Source organism: Abramis brama, assembly GCF_963993115.1.
Source record: "Abramis brama genome assembly, chromosome: 19".
Classification (NCBI taxonomy): domain Eukaryota; kingdom Metazoa; phylum Chordata; class Actinopteri; order Cypriniformes; family Leuciscidae; genus Abramis; species Abramis brama.
In genome coordinates this window covers 5,065,357-5,084,601 of record NC_139981.1, presented here as the reverse complement: position 1 = coordinate 5,084,601, position 19,245 = coordinate 5,065,357, and the positions used below count along the sequence as shown (strand labels likewise).

At 36.2% G+C, this 19,245-nt stretch overlaps 1 protein-coding gene across 1 annotated transcript in view; it reads right to left on the bottom strand.

Moving 5' to 3' along the window:
- Nucleotides 1-19,245, bottom strand: part of mdga1 (MAM domain containing glycosylphosphatidylinositol anchor 1) — a 203,208-nt gene that overhangs the window by 129,427 nt on the left and 54,536 nt on the right. The window contains exon 4 of the mRNA XM_084093329.1: nucleotides 6,510-6,684. Within this exon, the coding sequence (XP_083949455.1) occupies nucleotides 6,510-6,684 (175 nt within the window). The remainder of the gene's footprint in view (nucleotides 1-6,509; nucleotides 6,685-19,245) is intronic.

Here is a 19,245-nt window from a genome sequence, read left to right as displayed (position 1 = left end):
GGAAGGTACATTGTATTTGACCTTTGGGTTGTGATTGTGATGGGTAGTTGGTTAAAGGTGAGTCATTGTGTAGGCCCAGACAGTAGTGTGTGCGTGTGTGTGTGTGTGCGTGCGTGCGTGCGTGCGTGCGTGTGTGTGCGTGCGTGCGTGTGAGAGAGAGAGAGAGAGAGAGAGAGAGAGAACAAGAAAAAGAAAGCTCTAAAACCTATGACAGAAAGGGAAATTCTTGTACTTTGTTTTTCCAATTAGTGCTCTAAGACTTAGTATATAGTGTCAGGCCTGTTTAAAATGTGTGTGTGAGTCACTGGTTCATTTCTATTCTCCTCCAGTGCTCTTCTGGTGTCTTCAGCACAAGGGGCTTTTTGTGGACTGTATTGTGACGGCAGACTCTGGCAGGCACAGACAGGCCGGGGCTTAAGGCCAGCTCAAACACACACACACACACATACACACACACACACACACACACACACTCCAGCAGAATCAGAGCGGAGACAAGTGCCCAAACACGCTCGACCAGCACAACCGAACACACTTCAACTCAGCACACATGAACAAACCCTGAATGGAGTCTACATCACAAATACACACTGATCCACATGGAAAGAAAAATCATAAATAAGATTTCTTTCATATTTTTTCCTAGGCACCAATGGAATTTTTAATGTAGAGCAAATAAAGCAGTCTATTGCTTCTCAGTATCTTTTTCCAGGGCATAATTTATGTGATCAGAAATACAGTAAAACCGTAATATTGTGAAATATAATTACAATTTAAAACATTTTTTATTTGAATATATTTTACAATTATAATTTTTTCCTTCAGTTACAAAGCAAAATTTTCTGCATCATTACTCCAGTCTTCAGTGTCACATGATCCTTCAGAAATCAATCTATGTGACCCTGGATCACAAAACCAGTCACAAGTCGCACGGGTATATTTGTGGAAATAGCCATTGTATGGGTCAAAATTATTGATTTTTCTTATATGCCAAAAATCATGAGGATATTAAGTAAAGATCAGGTTCCATGAAGATATTTAGTAAATTTCTTACCATAAATATATAAAACATTTATTTTTGTGAGTGAATGCAGCACAATCGCGAACATAATGAACAACTTTAAAGGGGATTTTCTCAATGGTTTGATTTTTTTTTGCACCCTCAGATTCCAGATTTTCAAATAGTTGTATCTCGGCCAAATATTGTCCGATCTTTACAACACATACATCAATTAAAAACTTATTTATTCAGCTTTCAGATGATGTATACATCTCAATTTCATAAAATTGACCCATGTGACTGGTTTTGTGGTCCAGGGTCACATGATGATTTGCTGCTCAAGAAATATGTCTTAGAATTATCAAATTTGAAAACAGTTGTGCTGCTTAATATTTTTGTGGAAACCTTGACACTTGATGAATATAAAGTTCAAAGAACATTTATTTAAAATACAATTGTTTGTAACGTTGTAAATGTCTTTACTGTCACTTTTGATCAATTTGTTGTATACTTGTATGTATAGGCTACTTGTTGTATGTATACTTGTTGTATAAATGTATACTTGTATAAGTATACATAAATGTATACTTGTTGAATAAAAGTATACATTTCTTTATTGATCCCAAACATTTAAATGAGAGTGTAAATGAAATTGCTTAGATTTTACAAGAAACAAATGTCTACAATCAAAAGTCAGAAATCCCAATATAAGCTCAAACATTTCTCATCAAATCCTTTTATGTCCATATTTTCCACATTCATTTTATAGCTCTATTCTTTAGAATAATCTCAGACAAAGTCGATACTTAAATGAAACCTGGACTGTACCTCTCACCGTTACATCTCCTGAGTTATGAAAGAGCAACATCTGAGCAATAAAAGTCTCCTCTGGGAAGAAACACATGCAGGAAATTTTACAGTATTAAAACTTCCACAAACATGCAACAAAATACATCTTCAGGCCATGTCAAGAGCTCATAATCTCAGCCAACATTGGCACTAAGACTTCAGAAAGTGGCAAGTGGAAATAAATGATCAAGTGATTCTGTGTACTCTACTATTCAAGACTGCACAGCATCTAAAATGTCATCAAAAATTATAACTTGTATCTATCTACAAATAATCTATTTATTACAGGTGCATTTCATATTCTAACAAATAAAAGTGTTAAATATCACACCGTTTATTCAATTCAAGTGATCCACTTTAAATTACATGAATATGCACATAGGATTCAGTGATTATACCGTCTAGACTAAATGCAATATAAATACTGAAAATATATACAAGAAATGTCATTAAAAAAAAATGTATGCAGTGAATAAATCTGTGGTGTAAAGTTCACCCAACCAGTCACTCCACGCATGCTGTTGTGTTTCTTACCTGGAGCCGGAGTGTGTGATCTGAACTGTACCGAATGAAAGGGTGAGAACCGGGTCTCTGAACCAAGTCCATCCTTACAGTAGAGGCACGCTGACCCCAGAACACAGTTACCCACTGTCTCACTGGCCAAAGTGCCACGGTCAAAGACTGACCTGGCCCACGCTGAGTGTGTGTGAGAGGTGTTTGATGGCCTCGGATCATCAGTGTCTATATTAGCTGCTCTCGGGATTACTGACTAGTTTCCCAACAACTCACTGCATTGCAAAAATCATTTTCTTTATCCGTATTGTTGTTTGTCAGTAAGATATCATAATTTACTTGAGGAGCAAAAATAATATTAAATTAACCTTCTAAAAGATATTAAGGTTGTCACATATTTATTTAATTAAGTTTATTTTTGTAAATACTACTAACACTACTACTACTAATAATAGCCTACATATTAGTATATATCTTTTAAATTGACAAATGCTGAAATGCAGTGATTTTTGTTTTCTTGTGCAAATTATTTTAGTATCTCTGAATAGGATATATTTGCTTTTTGCAATAAGTGCATTTTCTGCAAGCAAAAAGAATAAATATTTTTAAATATTACATATAGTTTTAAAAATGATAAAAAACATTTATTTTAAAATAATCAAAAGTATAATAAAATTATAAAAAGATAATAATATAAAAAGATAATAATATAAAAAGATAATAATGATAATAATTGTATAAGCACTTTTTAAATAAAATAAATATATATATATATATATATTTTTTTTTTTTATAAATGTCTTAATATATTATGCCTAATATAGTATTATATATTTTGCATAATATATTTGTCATGATTCTGCCTTCTAGTCTTTGATTTCCCTGGTCTTGAGGCAGGATCATGACAGACCCATGTTTTATGTTCACACACATGGCCTTTTGCTGGGCCATGTGCTTGTGTTGTCTCGTTCCTCGCCCCGCCCCTTGTTATGCTCGTTTAGTCATCATTGCTTTACCCTTGTCACCTGTTTCCCTCATCAGTTTCTCCCTATTTAATCCCCTTGTGTTTGCTGTCCTGTGCCGGTTCATTGTCATTCATTGTGTGAAACAATCCGTGAGTAACCTGTTGAAATTCTTGTCTAGAAAGAAGAGTTTGATCCTGTCTTAGTTGTTAGTTTTTTGTCTGAGTCTTAGTCTAGTCTTGTCAGTCCAAATTAGTCTATCCTGTCTTGTTTTGCCCCCTCGTGGGTTTTGTTTTCCTGTTTATTCTGTCTAGTTGTATCAATAAACCGTGTATATTGCATACTGTCTGCATTTGGGTTCATCTCCTCCGCATCACCATAACAATATTAAGTAAATATATCCTGTTCAAAGATGTTTTTACTGGAAAACTAAAAAATACAAATTCAGAAAATTTGTGATAAGCATCATGTTTTATGGCATATCAGGTTAAAGCATGTTACTTTTAAATGTATGCCTCAATCCCACTTTGTCCAGTTGTCTTTAAATGCAAAACCCTAAAGTAGCCTAATTATACCTAATTATTTGAATAATTTTTGAGACAGGCCGCAGACTATATTTTAGGTTTTGTGCAGCACTGCTCTCAACCTCTCACTTCCTCCTGTATATCTCTCTCTCTCTCTCTCTGATGATAACTAAGGCTGTCCGCCTCTGTAGCAAACGCTTGGCCGAGGTTAAATAGATGAAATATGCTGACATAAAATCAGGAAAACAGCTTTAACACAGCACACACAGAACAGTGACTGGTTCTATCAAAGTCCCTTTAACAGAACACATCAAAACGCCTCTGGATGTAACCATAACCAAAAGAGACCTCAGCGAAAACGGAGGTGAACGGAAAATGAGAGAGATTTGTCATCACTTTTCCAACTAAATAACTCTTAAAAGTTTGCTTGTGTCAAGATGGCCATGTGTGAACACTGGCAGAGTGCTACAAAAGTATAGCACGGATCTTTTATCAGCTGAACAAAAGAATCCGGCCGTTCTGAGGGTCTTATTGTCATGCCTTTCCCAGCCTCTCAATCCCGCTTCCGCGATTCTTCTATCTTTATCTCTCACACCTTCTGTACCTCTCACCTTTCCATCTCACAGCTCGCACTTGCTCTCTTCCTTCTCTTTTCTCTCAGTAATGGGGTTTGGTGCTGTAGAAAATTGAGAGGGTGGGGGGGCATTGTGTGTGTGTGTGTGTGTGTGTGTGGTCCGTGCTGAGTCTAATTGCTGGTGTTGTGGTGCTAAAGTCATCCGGGGAGCCACATAGAGCCGGCAGGGTAAAATTGAACAAGCATCACCCGTCAGGAGAGCTTCCACTCAGAGCTGCTGTCAGCCGGCCCTGTTTACCTGCTACACAATTATCATCCAGCCCCAGGGAACCCTCTGGAACAACACATCTATCCTCTGGAGGAAGCGTGATGGTCCAACATCGCAGAGGGAGATCGGTCACTGATTCTTGCTGTGTGTTAACGGTTGGAAGTAAATTAAACATACAAAAGTGTGTGAGAGGTTACGAGCATGTTGCAACGGAGACATGCAAAGCCATGAGGGAAGGTAGTTATGAAAGAATAAGGGCCGGTACACACAGAATGTTTTTTTGAATTCCACTGCAGTTTGATCATATTTTGTTGCATTTTTAAGAGACTTTTGAAAGCTGTTCAGCTATTTTCTGTTGTCCATTATTTCTGGAGCATACTTCATAAAAGTGCATCCCGAGACCCCTTGCAATCTATTTTTGTTTACTTTTGATATATAATATATTTGTTTAATGTTTTAAGCTAAATAACATAATCTATTTACACTTTTCAGAGAATATTCCATGAAGTATTTTTTTTTTAATAACAAAATAATTAAAAACAATATAAAAGGTATTAATACATATTTTTAAAACATTTAACTATATAAAATGTATTAACTTTTGTATGGTTTATATATATATATATATATATATGTACTGTATATATTAGGGGTATAACGATAAACTCATGTCACAATTCAATACAAATTGCGATACTGGACACACGATACAATACTATATGCACTATATTCACAATATTTTAATCACATTTTTTTATTATTATTATTACTTTATTATTATCAAAATATTATTATCATTATTTTATTATTATCAGGACCCACAAATTTCCCCCATTGCATTATTATACAATATATTCAACATTATCTATAGTAGTTTAATGTAGTAATGTTACTGACATTTTCTCCTCAAGCAAATATCTTCATTAGTGTTTAGACAAAATTCTTATAGGTTTGAAACAACATTGGGGTGAGTACATGATGACAGAATTTACACTTTTGTATGAATTATACCTTATAAATACAGCTGCCTCAGCCTTGGATAAAATTAACTCTATATCACGAATCATATCGTTTGTAACAATAATGTATGTGTAACAATATGTAACAATACATATTGTCGCAATTTTAACGATGTATTGTTACACCCCTAACATGTATACATACATATATATACATATATATAACCATATTAAAAAGTTAATAATTTTATTTTCGGTTAAAAGGTATAAATATGTTTAACAAAATAAATAAAAAATAAAACAAACATGTGCTGAGTGAACAGACCCTAGGGTTGTTTGTGTTGAGTGTGAGGTTGACCTGAGAGAGTGAGGAGTATTTTGTAAGTGGTTTTGGTGGGGTCTGGCCGTAGCCGCTGACCTGGCCCTTGGCTCAATGGGACAGTGGGTCAATGGTTCTGTGCAGCACTGCAGGGATTCCCTTACACACAAAAAGAGTGTGACCCTGCCTGAACTATGGCTTCAACTCTCACTCGAGATCCTTCCAATTCATTCACCGAACTCTCCAGGCGCATCTGTCCAGTACAACCAATATGTCCATCACTCACAGCTTATTACAGTAAATCTCCCTAAAAGCTGGTGGGTGCAATGATTTGTTTCTTCTATTGTCTTGGCAGCTCAACTGAGCATTGCTTCCCCTCCTGTTTTCCATAACCACCCACACTGATATCCAGCCCAAGTCCTCTCTTAACCAGCTCTAGGACAGAGATGGAGCACTGGAGAGTTCACACTGAATCGCCTCCTGCAGGAAATCCGGGAGGGATCAGGCCGGGAAGAGGAGGGATCGTGGCCCTATCACTTACACTGCACATCTACGCGAATGGACTTGATGGCAGCCACCCCCACCCCGTTCTCAGCTTTGCAGTAGTAGCGGCCGCCCTGCACTCTCTGGATGTTGGGGATCCGTAGAGTCTCATTGAAGATGGACGTCTCCTGGAACTTGTCAGAAGCGCTGCCTGCTGTCTTGGTCCACCGTACCTGCAGGGGGCGACATTCAGAGACACATGAGCTAACGTCCAACGCAACTGCATTTCAGTGCATATTTTATGTCATGCACACACACACACACACACAATTGTATATGTGGTTTACAGGGACTCTCCATACACTCTCCTGGAAGTGTCCTCATAAATCATGTTTTACGTTATAATACCCATGTCACTATGCACATACAATAAGAACACACACACACACTTGCACATAAACTTTCCCATAAAAATTCCCATAAACACACTCCTAAACCTTGTGGAAAGCTTTCCCAGAAGAGGTGAAGCTGTTATAGCTGCAAAGGGTTCAGCCAACTCTATATTAAACCCTACGGATGCATTACGAATGGGATGTCATTAAAGTTCATGTGTATGTGAAGGCAGACGCCCCAAAACTTTTGGCAATATAGTGTATGTGGTTTACAGGGACCATAGACTCTCCCGGAAGACACACACACACAACATCAGCTATGTACAGCTATATATATATATAAAATAAAATAATAGAATTACTTAGTATTTGGTCTGTTTTGCTTTAATTTGCTTACATGTGATTGTCAACAAAAAGTGCAGAATCTGATTCATAATTTAAAATAAATAAATAAATATCTAGAGAAACTGAAGCCTTGTTTAGTTACATTTCTAAATGGATAAGATTGTCAATGAGGTCTCAGACTACTTTCTTTGTATATATTAAAATCAATGAAATGAATAAAACGATTAGGAAATATAAAAATTTAATATTTAGCCATTTAAATTAGAAAAAGCTCATTTATTTTGTCTTACAAAGTAATAAGTTAATATACGGGAAAAACGGCTTAAAAAAACATGTCTAGACCGGTCACGTTGACGAGCAAGAAGTACAGCGGGACTCCATAAGTTTGACCCTAGTGTAAGTACAGCGGTCAGACTCTGACGGTAATCACACTCTCATCCATCTCAATCATTCTTTTGATGCCTTCACACAATCTTTGCATTGAGCGTGTAAGGGCAAGTGAAAATCACAAAGTAAAGCCGGTGTAATCTCCTCCACCTCTCCACCTCTGGACATCAGTAAGCTGCTTCTATTAAAGCGGGGTCACCTCTGAACACATGGGCGAGCAGGCCATTGTAGTTGGCAGCGCTGGGGGCGGAGGGAAGGTTAGGACGTACGTGCAAAGGATTATGGGATTACACAGACCTGTGTAAACGACAAGCTTTGTGTTTATTTAGGTTTATTTGCCTGTGGATTTGGGACACAGCTGTTGTTCATTTATCAGGTGTAGCGGGTGAGAAATTAACACAGAGAAAGAGAGAGAGAGAGCTCCTGGGTGCAACCTATCCTCTTGGTGGCAAAGAACAGAAAAGCTGGTCGAAAGCTGTTTGATGAGGCAAATTCACTGAGAAGTTTACAGCTAGTACAGCTCTTTGCTGCATCCTCCTCAACCTAGAACTCCGAACAAACCCACAAAGTGAGGAATTGCACCATACAAACTGCATTGCGCCATAATCTGGATGCTAAAAGCTCAAAACTGTTCAACTATTTCATATAGTATTTTGAAAGTATTATTATATTAAATTACTATATTAAAATATTTGAAGATATGTCAACACTCCACAATAAAGTTAAATCTGTTAATATGAAATTAATATTAATTTATAAATCATTCTAAATTGTCACCAAAAACTTACTGTAAAGTGCTACTATGTTTTCAAATGTTGTAACTGTGTTTTTTAACATGCATATGTACATATGTATGTAGGTACGTATACACATGATCCTTCATAAATCATTTTTAATATGCTGATTTTATGCTCAGTTATTATCAATGTTGGAAACAGTTGCGCTGCTTAGTATTTTTCAGATACTTTTTTCAGGATTCAATTGATGAATAAAGAGTTCAAAATATACTAGAATATCTTAACAATATAAATCTTTACTATCAGTTTTTATCAATTTAACACATCCTTGTTGAAATAAAGTATTAATTTCTTTCTTTCTTTTTTAAAGATGACTGACCCCAAACTTTTGAACGGTAGTGTATATTGTTATAAAATATATTTTTATTTTAAATAAATGCTGTTCTTTTAAAACTTTTATTCATCAAATAATTCTGAAAAAGTAGCATAGGTTATAAAAAGAATATTAAGCAGCACAACTTTTTCCAACATTGATAATAAATCATCATATTAGAATGATTTCTGAAGGATCATGTGACACTGAAGCCTGGAGTAATGATGCTGAAAATTCAGCTTTGCGTCACAGAAATAAATTATATTTTAAATTATATTAAAATAGAAAACCATTATTTTAAATTGTAATAATATTTTACAATATTACTGTTTTTGTCTGTATTATTGATAAAATAAATGCAGGCTTGATATGCATAAGAAACTTCTCTTAAAAAAAATATATATATATATACATACTATCCATCCATTCACCAAACTGCTTGTCCTCTGTAGGGTCTATATGAAGTAATGAACTAACAAAGATAAAAAGATGATTAAAAATAGAAAAATACTTTCATATAAGTTACAGGATATACATGCATTTTTGCATATACATTTATATACAGTATTTTTTTAATCGGTAAAGGAGGTAGTGAGCTGAACCTCTGATCTGTGCTGACGCCAGTCTCAGAATCCACCATTGATTGTGAAATGTCAACAAAAAGAAACGTACTGTTTGTGTTCTCAGAAGCCCAAAACTCCAGCATCATTGTGTTGATTCATCGCGGCTCTCAAAGGGCCGCCGCTGGCAGATGTAAGACAGATGGCGCTGGATAGGCTATCATTACAGAGGCCTCAGACGCCTCACTTACAGCAATGCAAAGTCACAGTGCCACAGAAACTTTCAAAGTCTCCGTGATACGAAGAGAACAGGGCTGATGGCAACAGACACTGAAATGCTGCCGCTACAGGAAACGCAACATGGGACGAAGAAATTGGTCATGAAACAGATGAACCAGTGAAAGAGACGACGCTGCCACACATCACAGTGTTTTACTGCTCCACAGATCCCAACAGACCCAGCAAACCCTGCCTGTCTCCCTCTTTCACACACTCGTTTCTGTCTGCTCTTGGGAAAGAACTCCCATGAGTCTCTGTTAGCTGTACAGTAGCGTCTCCATCTCTCTCTGCTGAAAAATCAGGCTCGGTTGACGCTGTATACACATGGGTTCTGGATCTGAACTTTCCATTTTGCTAGTAATGATTTTGGTTCTGTTTGTTCAGGCCAAGGGCAAGATTATTATCGCTAATTAAAACTTTATATTTAAATACATATATATTTTCTTTACAGTAAACTTATTTTATTTCAGCTATTTGCCAAGTTAACATTTCTCATTTTCATTTAGTTTTTATTTAAATAAAAATATATAAAACCCATATTAAACACAAGACATATTAAATAGCATAAAACAATTACTAAACTTAAACTAAAATTTAACTTAAAGAAAATAAATCAAAATACTACATAAAAAAAAAACTAGGTTACACTTTATTTTAAGGTGTCATTGTTACAGTGTAATTATATATTTAAGTACTGAGTACTTACTATAGGGTTATGGTAGGATTGGGGTTTGGTTTAGGGTAGTTGCATGTAATTATGCATAATTTACTGTTATTATGTATATGTAACAAGGTGTTAAAAATAAAGTGTTACCAAAAACTATAATGGCATATATAAGTGATGATAGAGATGATGGCTAGTTAGCATGTTCAGTTAACTATGTCGTAACTACATGGCCATTAAACGTATTTTGCATGAATAAAATATTTGCAATCAAGATTTAAATTGCAAATATTTCATTATAGTAGATGTTTAGCAGCAGTACTAATCCATAATGAAGCTGCAAGAGGCAGCGAAACGAGAAATTTAGCATTAGTTACGGCATTACACAAAGGTCAAAAATAAATGAGGAGAAAAAAGTACAGCAATTAGGATTAGATGTCTCATTGTATGCCAAAAACAAACATTATTTGTTCTGTAATTTTTACCTTTTACCTTAATTAATTAGGTTGTGTGAGGTAAAATTGTTGATTGCAGGACTGAAATTATAAAGTACGCTTGCGCAACACACATTCACCTGAAGTCCTCAGGGAAAGCTAGTCGCGTCCGGAGAGAGCTTTTATCATTCCACTCCCATTTCTCTCTCTCTCTCTGCTTCAGGTTTTCTCTTCCCGCCTATCCTATAACTGCCTCTATAAATTAAGTTCTTTGCGAGTGACACCAATTCAAGTCAAGCATCCGCAAAGAGCCGTTTATTGCTTAATGCCTGTCATGCCTGCTTAAATCTGTGCGGCTGTGGTCTCTTCAGAACTAGCACTGGGTTATTGCTACTGTAAGCACGTTTAATGCTCATTTCCGAGCTTTTTATGTGTGAGCATGTTAAATCGGTGAAGAGTGATCACTACACACAAAAGCTCAATGTTTGCAGCTAAGCTTTACACTGTGTATTACTCAAAAATCTTGTAACCCTTTCTTCACCCCCCCCCCCCCCCCCATCTCTCTCACTCTCTCTCTCTCTCTCTCTCTCTCTCTCTCTCTCTCTCTCTCTCGCTCTAGCTCTCTCTCTCTCTCTCTCTCTCTCTCTCGCTCTAGCTCTCTCAGTTCAATTTTGTGCTTTATTGGCATGACAGAAACTGTCCATTTGTACTGCTAAAGTGTTGCAAAATCCGTAAAATAAATAAGGTAAAATGTACAATTAGCCTAAAAGGTGAACGCTATTTATTTGGTAAGTAGCCGTGCAACACTCATGAAAATTACGGGTCATTATCGGCAAATAAACACAGACACGGTGAGCAGGACCCCAGTGTGAAGCGGAGTGGACTCATGCATCACCCTGAAAGTGTTTTATAAGCTAAATACAGATTTTTCAGTTTAAACAATCAGATCCCAGTTATAATGTATATGTATATATATATAGTGTGTGTGTGTGTGTGTGCGTGCGTGTGCGTGTGTGTGTGTGTGTGTGTGTGTGCGCGCGCGTGTGTGGGCATGCGTGTGTGTGTTAGGGCTAGGAAATTTATACTTTTACTACAGAGCAATAATTCATTACACTGATTTCCATTTTAAATAAATGCTGTTCTTTTTAACAATGGAGTAATGATGCTCAAAATTTAGCTTTGCCATCACAGGAATTACATTTTGTATTATATTAAAATAGAAAACTATATTAAAGTTTTTACTGTATTTTTGGTCAAATCAATACAGCCTTGGTGAGCACAAGACTTATTTTAAGAAGTAGGAACAATAAAAAAAAAATCTTACTGACCTAAATCTTTTGAAAGGGCGTGTATATTTCAAATAATAAATATATGTATGTATAAGTCTTGTTTATTTTAATATGTTTATTGATACACACATAAGATCCAGATAACAGAGGTTCCCACGAGTAATAAGCATAGAGTTTGCAATCCTATCCGAATCAGTACATGAAATCACAGACGTCCTGTTCTAATAACTGTAACTCAAACATTATTTAGAAAACTAAATCTGTCAATGCAGGATCTGAAGAGAAACAGAAAACACAGGAGCGTGAGGAACAGCAAGAAAGAAAGAAGACATAAGCGGTGTCAGGTTTTGCCAGCTCATTTCCCGTTCTGAACTGCACCTCTGTTCACCGAAATCAATCCTAATCGAATAACACGCAGCTCTGTGGAGTATTTAAACCTCTCCATATGTTACACAAACAGCAGCTCTATTAAACTTCCCACGCCGAGCGTAATAAATGAGAGTGTCAAATGTGAGGTGGCTTTTTCCACTCACGGACACAATGAGGGCAGGAATACAGTACATCTGCTGCACGTGGCCTGAAGCTGCACACCTTCAGTCTCACAATGCAAGATCACACTTCTGCCCTATACAAGCCTACATGAAGACAACACATTTACATGGACATTTTCCTCAAAATGAATCATTTACTCTCCTCATTGTTGTTTGAACCCCTTATTATTCTCGTTTTTTATGTGAGACAGAGGCAGAATGGAAAAGCTTGGAAATGGAAAAGGCATCATAAAAGTAGTCCATGCAACTATATTTCTAGCCTTCTGAAACTACACGTGAGAACTAAAGGCATCAAACATGGCGCAACACATTTAAAGGCCCCATGATAGATAGATAGATAGATAGATAGATAGATAGATAGATAGATAGATAGATAGATAGATAGATAGATAGATAGATAGATAGATAGATAGATAGATAGATAGATAGATAGATAGATAGATAGATAGATAGATAGATAGATAGATAGATAGAAAACTAAAAACATGACAAATACTATACTAGTACATAAAAAAAACTATAAGATGTGTACATGCACCTTTTCAGTAATTTGGATGGATGGATGGATGGATGGATGGATGGATGGATGGATGGATGGATGGATGGATGGATGGATGGATGGATGGATACTAATTATTTATGTATCGTTCTTAGATAGAACGCTAGAATGCTAGAAAGCTAGATAGATAGAATGATTGATAGATAGACAGAACAAAAGAACGAGATAGACTGATAGAACGATAGATAGAACGATAGAACGATAGAACGATAGATCGATAGATCGATAGATCGATAGATAGATAGATAGATAGATAGATAGATAGATAGATAGATAGATAGAAAACTAAAAACATGACAAATACTATACTAGTACATAAAAAAACTATAAGATGTGTACATGCACCTTTTCAGTAATTTGGATGGATGGATGGATGGATGGATGGATGGATGGATGGATGGATGGATGGATGGATGGATGGATGGATGGATACTAATTATTTATGTATCGTTCTTAGATAGAACGCTAGAATGCTAGAAAGATAGATAGATAGAATGATTGATAGATAGACAGAACAAAAGAACGAGATAGACTGATAGAACGATAGAACGATAGAACGATAGATAGAACGATAGAACGATAGAACGATAGATAGATAGATAGATAGATAGATAGATAGATAGATAGATAGATAGATAGATAGATAGATAGATAGATAGATAGATAGATAGATAGATAGAAAGATAGATAGATAGATAGATAGATAGATAGATAGATAGATATAGATAGAATACTAAAAAAAAAAACATGACAAATACTATACTAGTACATAAATAAAATGTGCACATGCAACTTTTCCTGCCCTTCTGGTAACACTGGATATATTTTTATCATTCATTTTAATACATTTTCAGTAATTTAGCACAGCAATTTAATTTCATTAATTCTCGTTCATGCACACTGAATTGCCAAGTTAAAAAATTAATTTCATCTTCTCACCTAAAATGTTTTTTTCCCCCAATAGCTTAACTTCTTATAATTTTCTGTGTCACGAAGCACTCATAATTACTTTCATCTGAACATACGCAGAAATATCTTTTGAAGTTCAGTCGATCTTTTCGTGTCTAAGTGGGTGGTTCTTGGCCACAAAAAAATGCAGTGAGGGATAGTTTTTAAGGCCACAGTCAAAAGTCTGGCTTGGCCTGACTTACAGGATTTCACTGACACATAGTTCATCGGCGACAAGTCTGATCCATCTGTGATGTTCTATAATCACTGACTTACTGAGCACTGAGTTAAACACATCACATGATCAGGGGACAGATCCAGTTCCTCTCGGATGGCAATCAAGAGCAATCTGAGATCGATCAGTTTGAGAGAGCAATGTCTGGAACAGGAAACTGAATCGCGATGATCATGATGATTACTGCATTCCTAGCATTGATTCATTTGGCTTTTACACAAGCAGGCTTTCATTTACCATCATGTGTGCTCCCTGGGAATTGAAAACACAACCTTGGCATCACGACTGACTATAGGAACATGATTATGATGGCGGTCATGATGTCAGTGCTGACCGAGGCATGCGGCGGAGCGCTGACAGATTGTAACGTGAACCTTTCCATCGAGAGAACGCTGAAATGGAGACGTGATCGATGGAGAAAGATTTGAGGAAATGACAAATCTCATGGTTTGGGTTTCTGCTGGACAAAATAACAAATGAGATCTCTTTTTATCTCAATTGTTTCTCTTTCAGTAGTTCTCTCATTAGAGAGTTAGTAGAGTAGTAGACTGGTAGGGTTAGAATAATTTGACATGTAGTTGCAAAGATACTTACAGTCAGCAGAATGTCTGTTGGAGAACCATCATAATAAATAGTTAGCAGATATTAAGCAGACAGTCTACTAATACTCTAAGACTTAGTTGACATGTAGTTGCAAAGTTACTCATAGTCAACTGAATGTTCAAATGGGACCATCAAAATAAAGTGTTACCGAGATCTCATTATGAACTCAACTATTTCTAATGAATTGCTCCCAATACCACATACATCAGGCTTGTGCATAATTCAGAATTGAATTGAGAATGACTCCTTAATTCCAATTCAATTCTTGAATTTGAATTGAATTTGAATTGATGTCAAAAACAGGATCTAGAATTACAATTCGAATTTGAATTAAAGGAAGCAGAATTACAATTCAATAAAAATTCAAAGAAATTCATATACATATTTTAAGTGAAGTGTTTAACAATGAAGCTTTACAGTATATGTCAGATATGATTGCATTATAAATGATATTAGTTTGAACTACTTGTACAGATTACATTAAAAGGATATGTTTTCCCCCAGCAATGAATGTTAAAAGCTCTAGTCACAGAACAAATAATTAAGTTTGATTTATTGTAATTGTAATTTTGTGGAACATGATGGAACATGACTCCATTTCCCAGAATGCTTTACTTTAACCAAGTATTTAAAATGGTTGCTAAACAATTTGAGGTGGACATTTGTTTGAAAGCACAATTTGATGGGCAACACTGGACTTTTTAAGTTTCAGAAGTTCCTTACAACTTCACTCTGCACCTGGTGAGAATCTTTAGTGTTGCAGGAAAGATATTCAGACCAGAACGGTGCAGACTCAATGAAAAAACATTTGAGGAGCTATTGAGAATTAGATGCAACAGTGTTGCTCAGTAATTTTTTGCATTGGAATAAATGATAACTGCATTTACAACAACTTTGTGTTTGTGTGATTACTATGAAATGAAAATTACATTGGAACAAAACTAATTATTTTGATTACTCATTTGTGACCCTGGACCACAAAACCAGTCACATGGGTACATATTTTGAAATTGAGATTTATACATCATATAAGCTTTCCATTGATGTATGTATAGTTAGGATAGGACAATATTTGGCCGAGATACAACTATTTGAAAATCTGGAATCTGAGGGTGCAAAAAAATCTAAACATTGAGAAAATCACTTTTAAAGTTGTTCATTATGTTCGCGATTGTGCTGCATTCACTCACAAAAATAAATGTTTTATATATTTACGGTTGGAAATTTACAAAATATCTTCATGGAACATGATCTTTACTTAATATCCTAATGATTTTTGGCATAAAAGAAAAATGTATCATTTTGAGTAATACAATGTATTGTTGGCTAATGCCACAAATATACCCGTGCAACTTGTGACTGGTTCTGTGATCCAGGGTCACATTTGACTATTTTTATTCCTCAAGGATATTTAGAAGAAACATCTGAAACAAAGGTGATATTTAAATGAAACAACTGAGAACTCTGTTAAGGCAAAGAGCACACTTTGCAGTGAAATCCCTCATCTCAGGTTAAATCAAACACTTATGTTGTTAATCAAGATTTCTTGAAGCAAGTATATTGTAAATTAATATTAAATGCGCATTTTCCACCTTCTCTCCTAAGTAAAGCATTAAACAGGCTTATTATGCTACAGTTCCTTTAAGACTTATACATGTATATGTAAACGACTTCTGATTCACCAACCTGTGATATCACAACACAACTGCTTCCAAATTACGTTTTTTTCTGCGTATAACTGGTCTGAACTGTGAATGTCTATACAGTACAACAAAGAACATCAATTCAAAAGTGCCTGTTTTTCATAATGTGAGCTCTTATAAAACAGTGTTTACTCCACCAGTAACATCAGCTTTTTAAAATATCAAACATTTCTGATGAACGAGTCTCTCCCTCCCGCTATCACCAAAGGTACAGCGAGACATCTGGTACAAGTTAAAACATTCGTGTCTAACCCTCCTTTAATTGATTCTCTCTTGTGGCCAATCAGAGGCTGTTAAAAAGCGTTTCTGTGTGAAGCCGTCTGGTGTAATGCATTTAGATGCCGTGCACACTGAGGTGCCAACGAGAACCATGCTTTCTAGAACACTCCACCACTGGGGGCTTTACACAAGCACACTGCTTTAATATTCCTTCTGCTCTGTGTCTCACCGTCACACACTTCATCCTCATCTTCCTCTATACCGTTTCCAAACAGGGGCGTTGATATGATCTGAAATATAAGTAGACACATTTTAAACCTTATCAGCTTAGCTCGTGAATATTAATTATTTAGGGCAACGTTCGCCAGGTAGTCCTGATTGATTTTGTGTAAATCAGGTAAGAAGGCGCACAGCATAATAGAATTACGGCTTCTGTCCAGTGTCGAATTAACTAGTGGGCTACTGTTTGGACTTTTTTGGGGTGTTTAATATGTGCCATTTTTTTTTATATCTTCTCCTATACAGTAAGGGTGTCACAATATACCGGTATTAAAAAAATTAAATATCGTTATTGTGTTAATTAGGGGTGTCGCGATATACCAGTATTGGTGATAACCGTAATATTTCAAATGAATAATACACAATAATATAGCATGAAAAAGATCCAGCGCCAGTATCTGGCAAGACTGCACCTTAACGCTGGTTGCCACCTGTTATAAAACACTATGGCTGCACCCGAAATCGCATACTTCCCTTACTATTTAGTAGGCGAAAAACAGAATGTGACAAAAGAAGTATTTCTGAATTCACAGTACTCATAAGAAAGTAAGCAAAAAGCACCTGGATGACCTACTACTTCAGGTGAGATTCTGAAGTTTGCATATGATGGACACTTTACAATCCCATGAGGCCACAGGAGAGGATTTGTGAATGGCAGTGAAGCGACGCAACTGACGCTGGTAGGTCACATGATAATGATGTAGTGCGTCCAAATTACATACATACTACACACACTCATACTATTTAGAATGTCCTTTTTTAGGGGTTATGAAGTTATTACTTATTCAAAATAAGTACCTACTCAAATAGAGCAGCCAAGCAGTCACAGCACGCAGCTCCTCCTGCTGCGTAAAAACACGTCGTCGACTCGAAGGATATGGCAGACGAGACACTCTACTCGCACTCCAAGATAGTTAGAGCTCGCCAGAGTGGAAGTTTTTTGGATTCCACAAAAATATATTTTTAAAAAATAAAAATGTTCCCCTGTCTGCTGCCTTTAACTAAAATAATCACTAGCACTGACTCAATTCCAGGATTTGAATTTCAGAAGTTCAAACATGAAGCAGAATTGCCATTTAAATGTTAATGTAAGGACAATTCAAAGAATCTCACATTTTATTAAGTTCACATAACCTTATTAGCAAAAAATTGTCAAGACAAACTAAATAAACATTGTTTTACTATACTGTACGTTTGGATGGATGGATGGATGGATGGATGGATGGATGGATGGATGGATGGATGGATGGATGGATGGATGGATTTACTGGCTAATTAGTATAAAAGAGGTAAGTCCATTGATATGTGCACCCCAACTTCCATGATTTCAATGATAAATCTAATAGATGTTTAAAATGTAATATTACTTTCCAAAAAAAGTGGCAGAGAAGATGAACTTTTTAAAAGTGTGGAGAGTTCAGTTAGTTGCTTCGGCCCTGATTCGTAGTGCTTCATCTGTGCGTCCATGTTTTCTCCTCTCCGTCTCTCTGTTGTCGCATGACCTTGTGTGTCTTGATCAGTGTGTGTGTGGAGTGATTTTTTTAACATCTGATCTTTCTGTTTTCAGAACTGTATCGATTCTTCTCTACTGCACTCTCAAGGACAGAAACCAAACCCATACGACCCCTCTTTCTACTCCCCTCATCTCAAACTTCTCCACCACTCTTTTTTGTTTTTCTTTGTTCTCTCTCTCGCTCTCTCTCCCCCAAGGTTGCAGTGAGCAGCAGTATGAATAAATAATGTGCGGAGTGGGATCTCTTTCAGAAAGGCCATTTAGACTGCTATTGTGTTACTAAAGGCTGTGCATTTAGCCGCTGATGTCCATGTGACAGAAATGCTATAGGATGTGAAGTGCGAGTTGTCTGAAGCAGCTAAATCTCAAACACCATGCACTAGACCTTCCCAATGACCTTAAACACAATCACTGCTGCTCGCTCTCACTGCACGTCGGACTTACTAACTTTCTCTTCTGTTGCAAGCGTACTAAGCCATCTGTGTCTTGAACATTAAGGTGAATACAGCTAAATTAGGCCTGATTTAGACATTAGAAAAATCACAAAGGAGAAAAATCTCCATTGTTTCTTCTAGACTGCAATGTGATTAAATGGAGAGCAAATAAAGACTTTTGAAGTCTTTTACCTCTCAGATTGTTCTATATGTCACCTATTATTTTTCTGTTTTTCATTACTCATTTTTATTTCTCCCTATATGCTGCTATCATTAAGACAGAAAGCTAA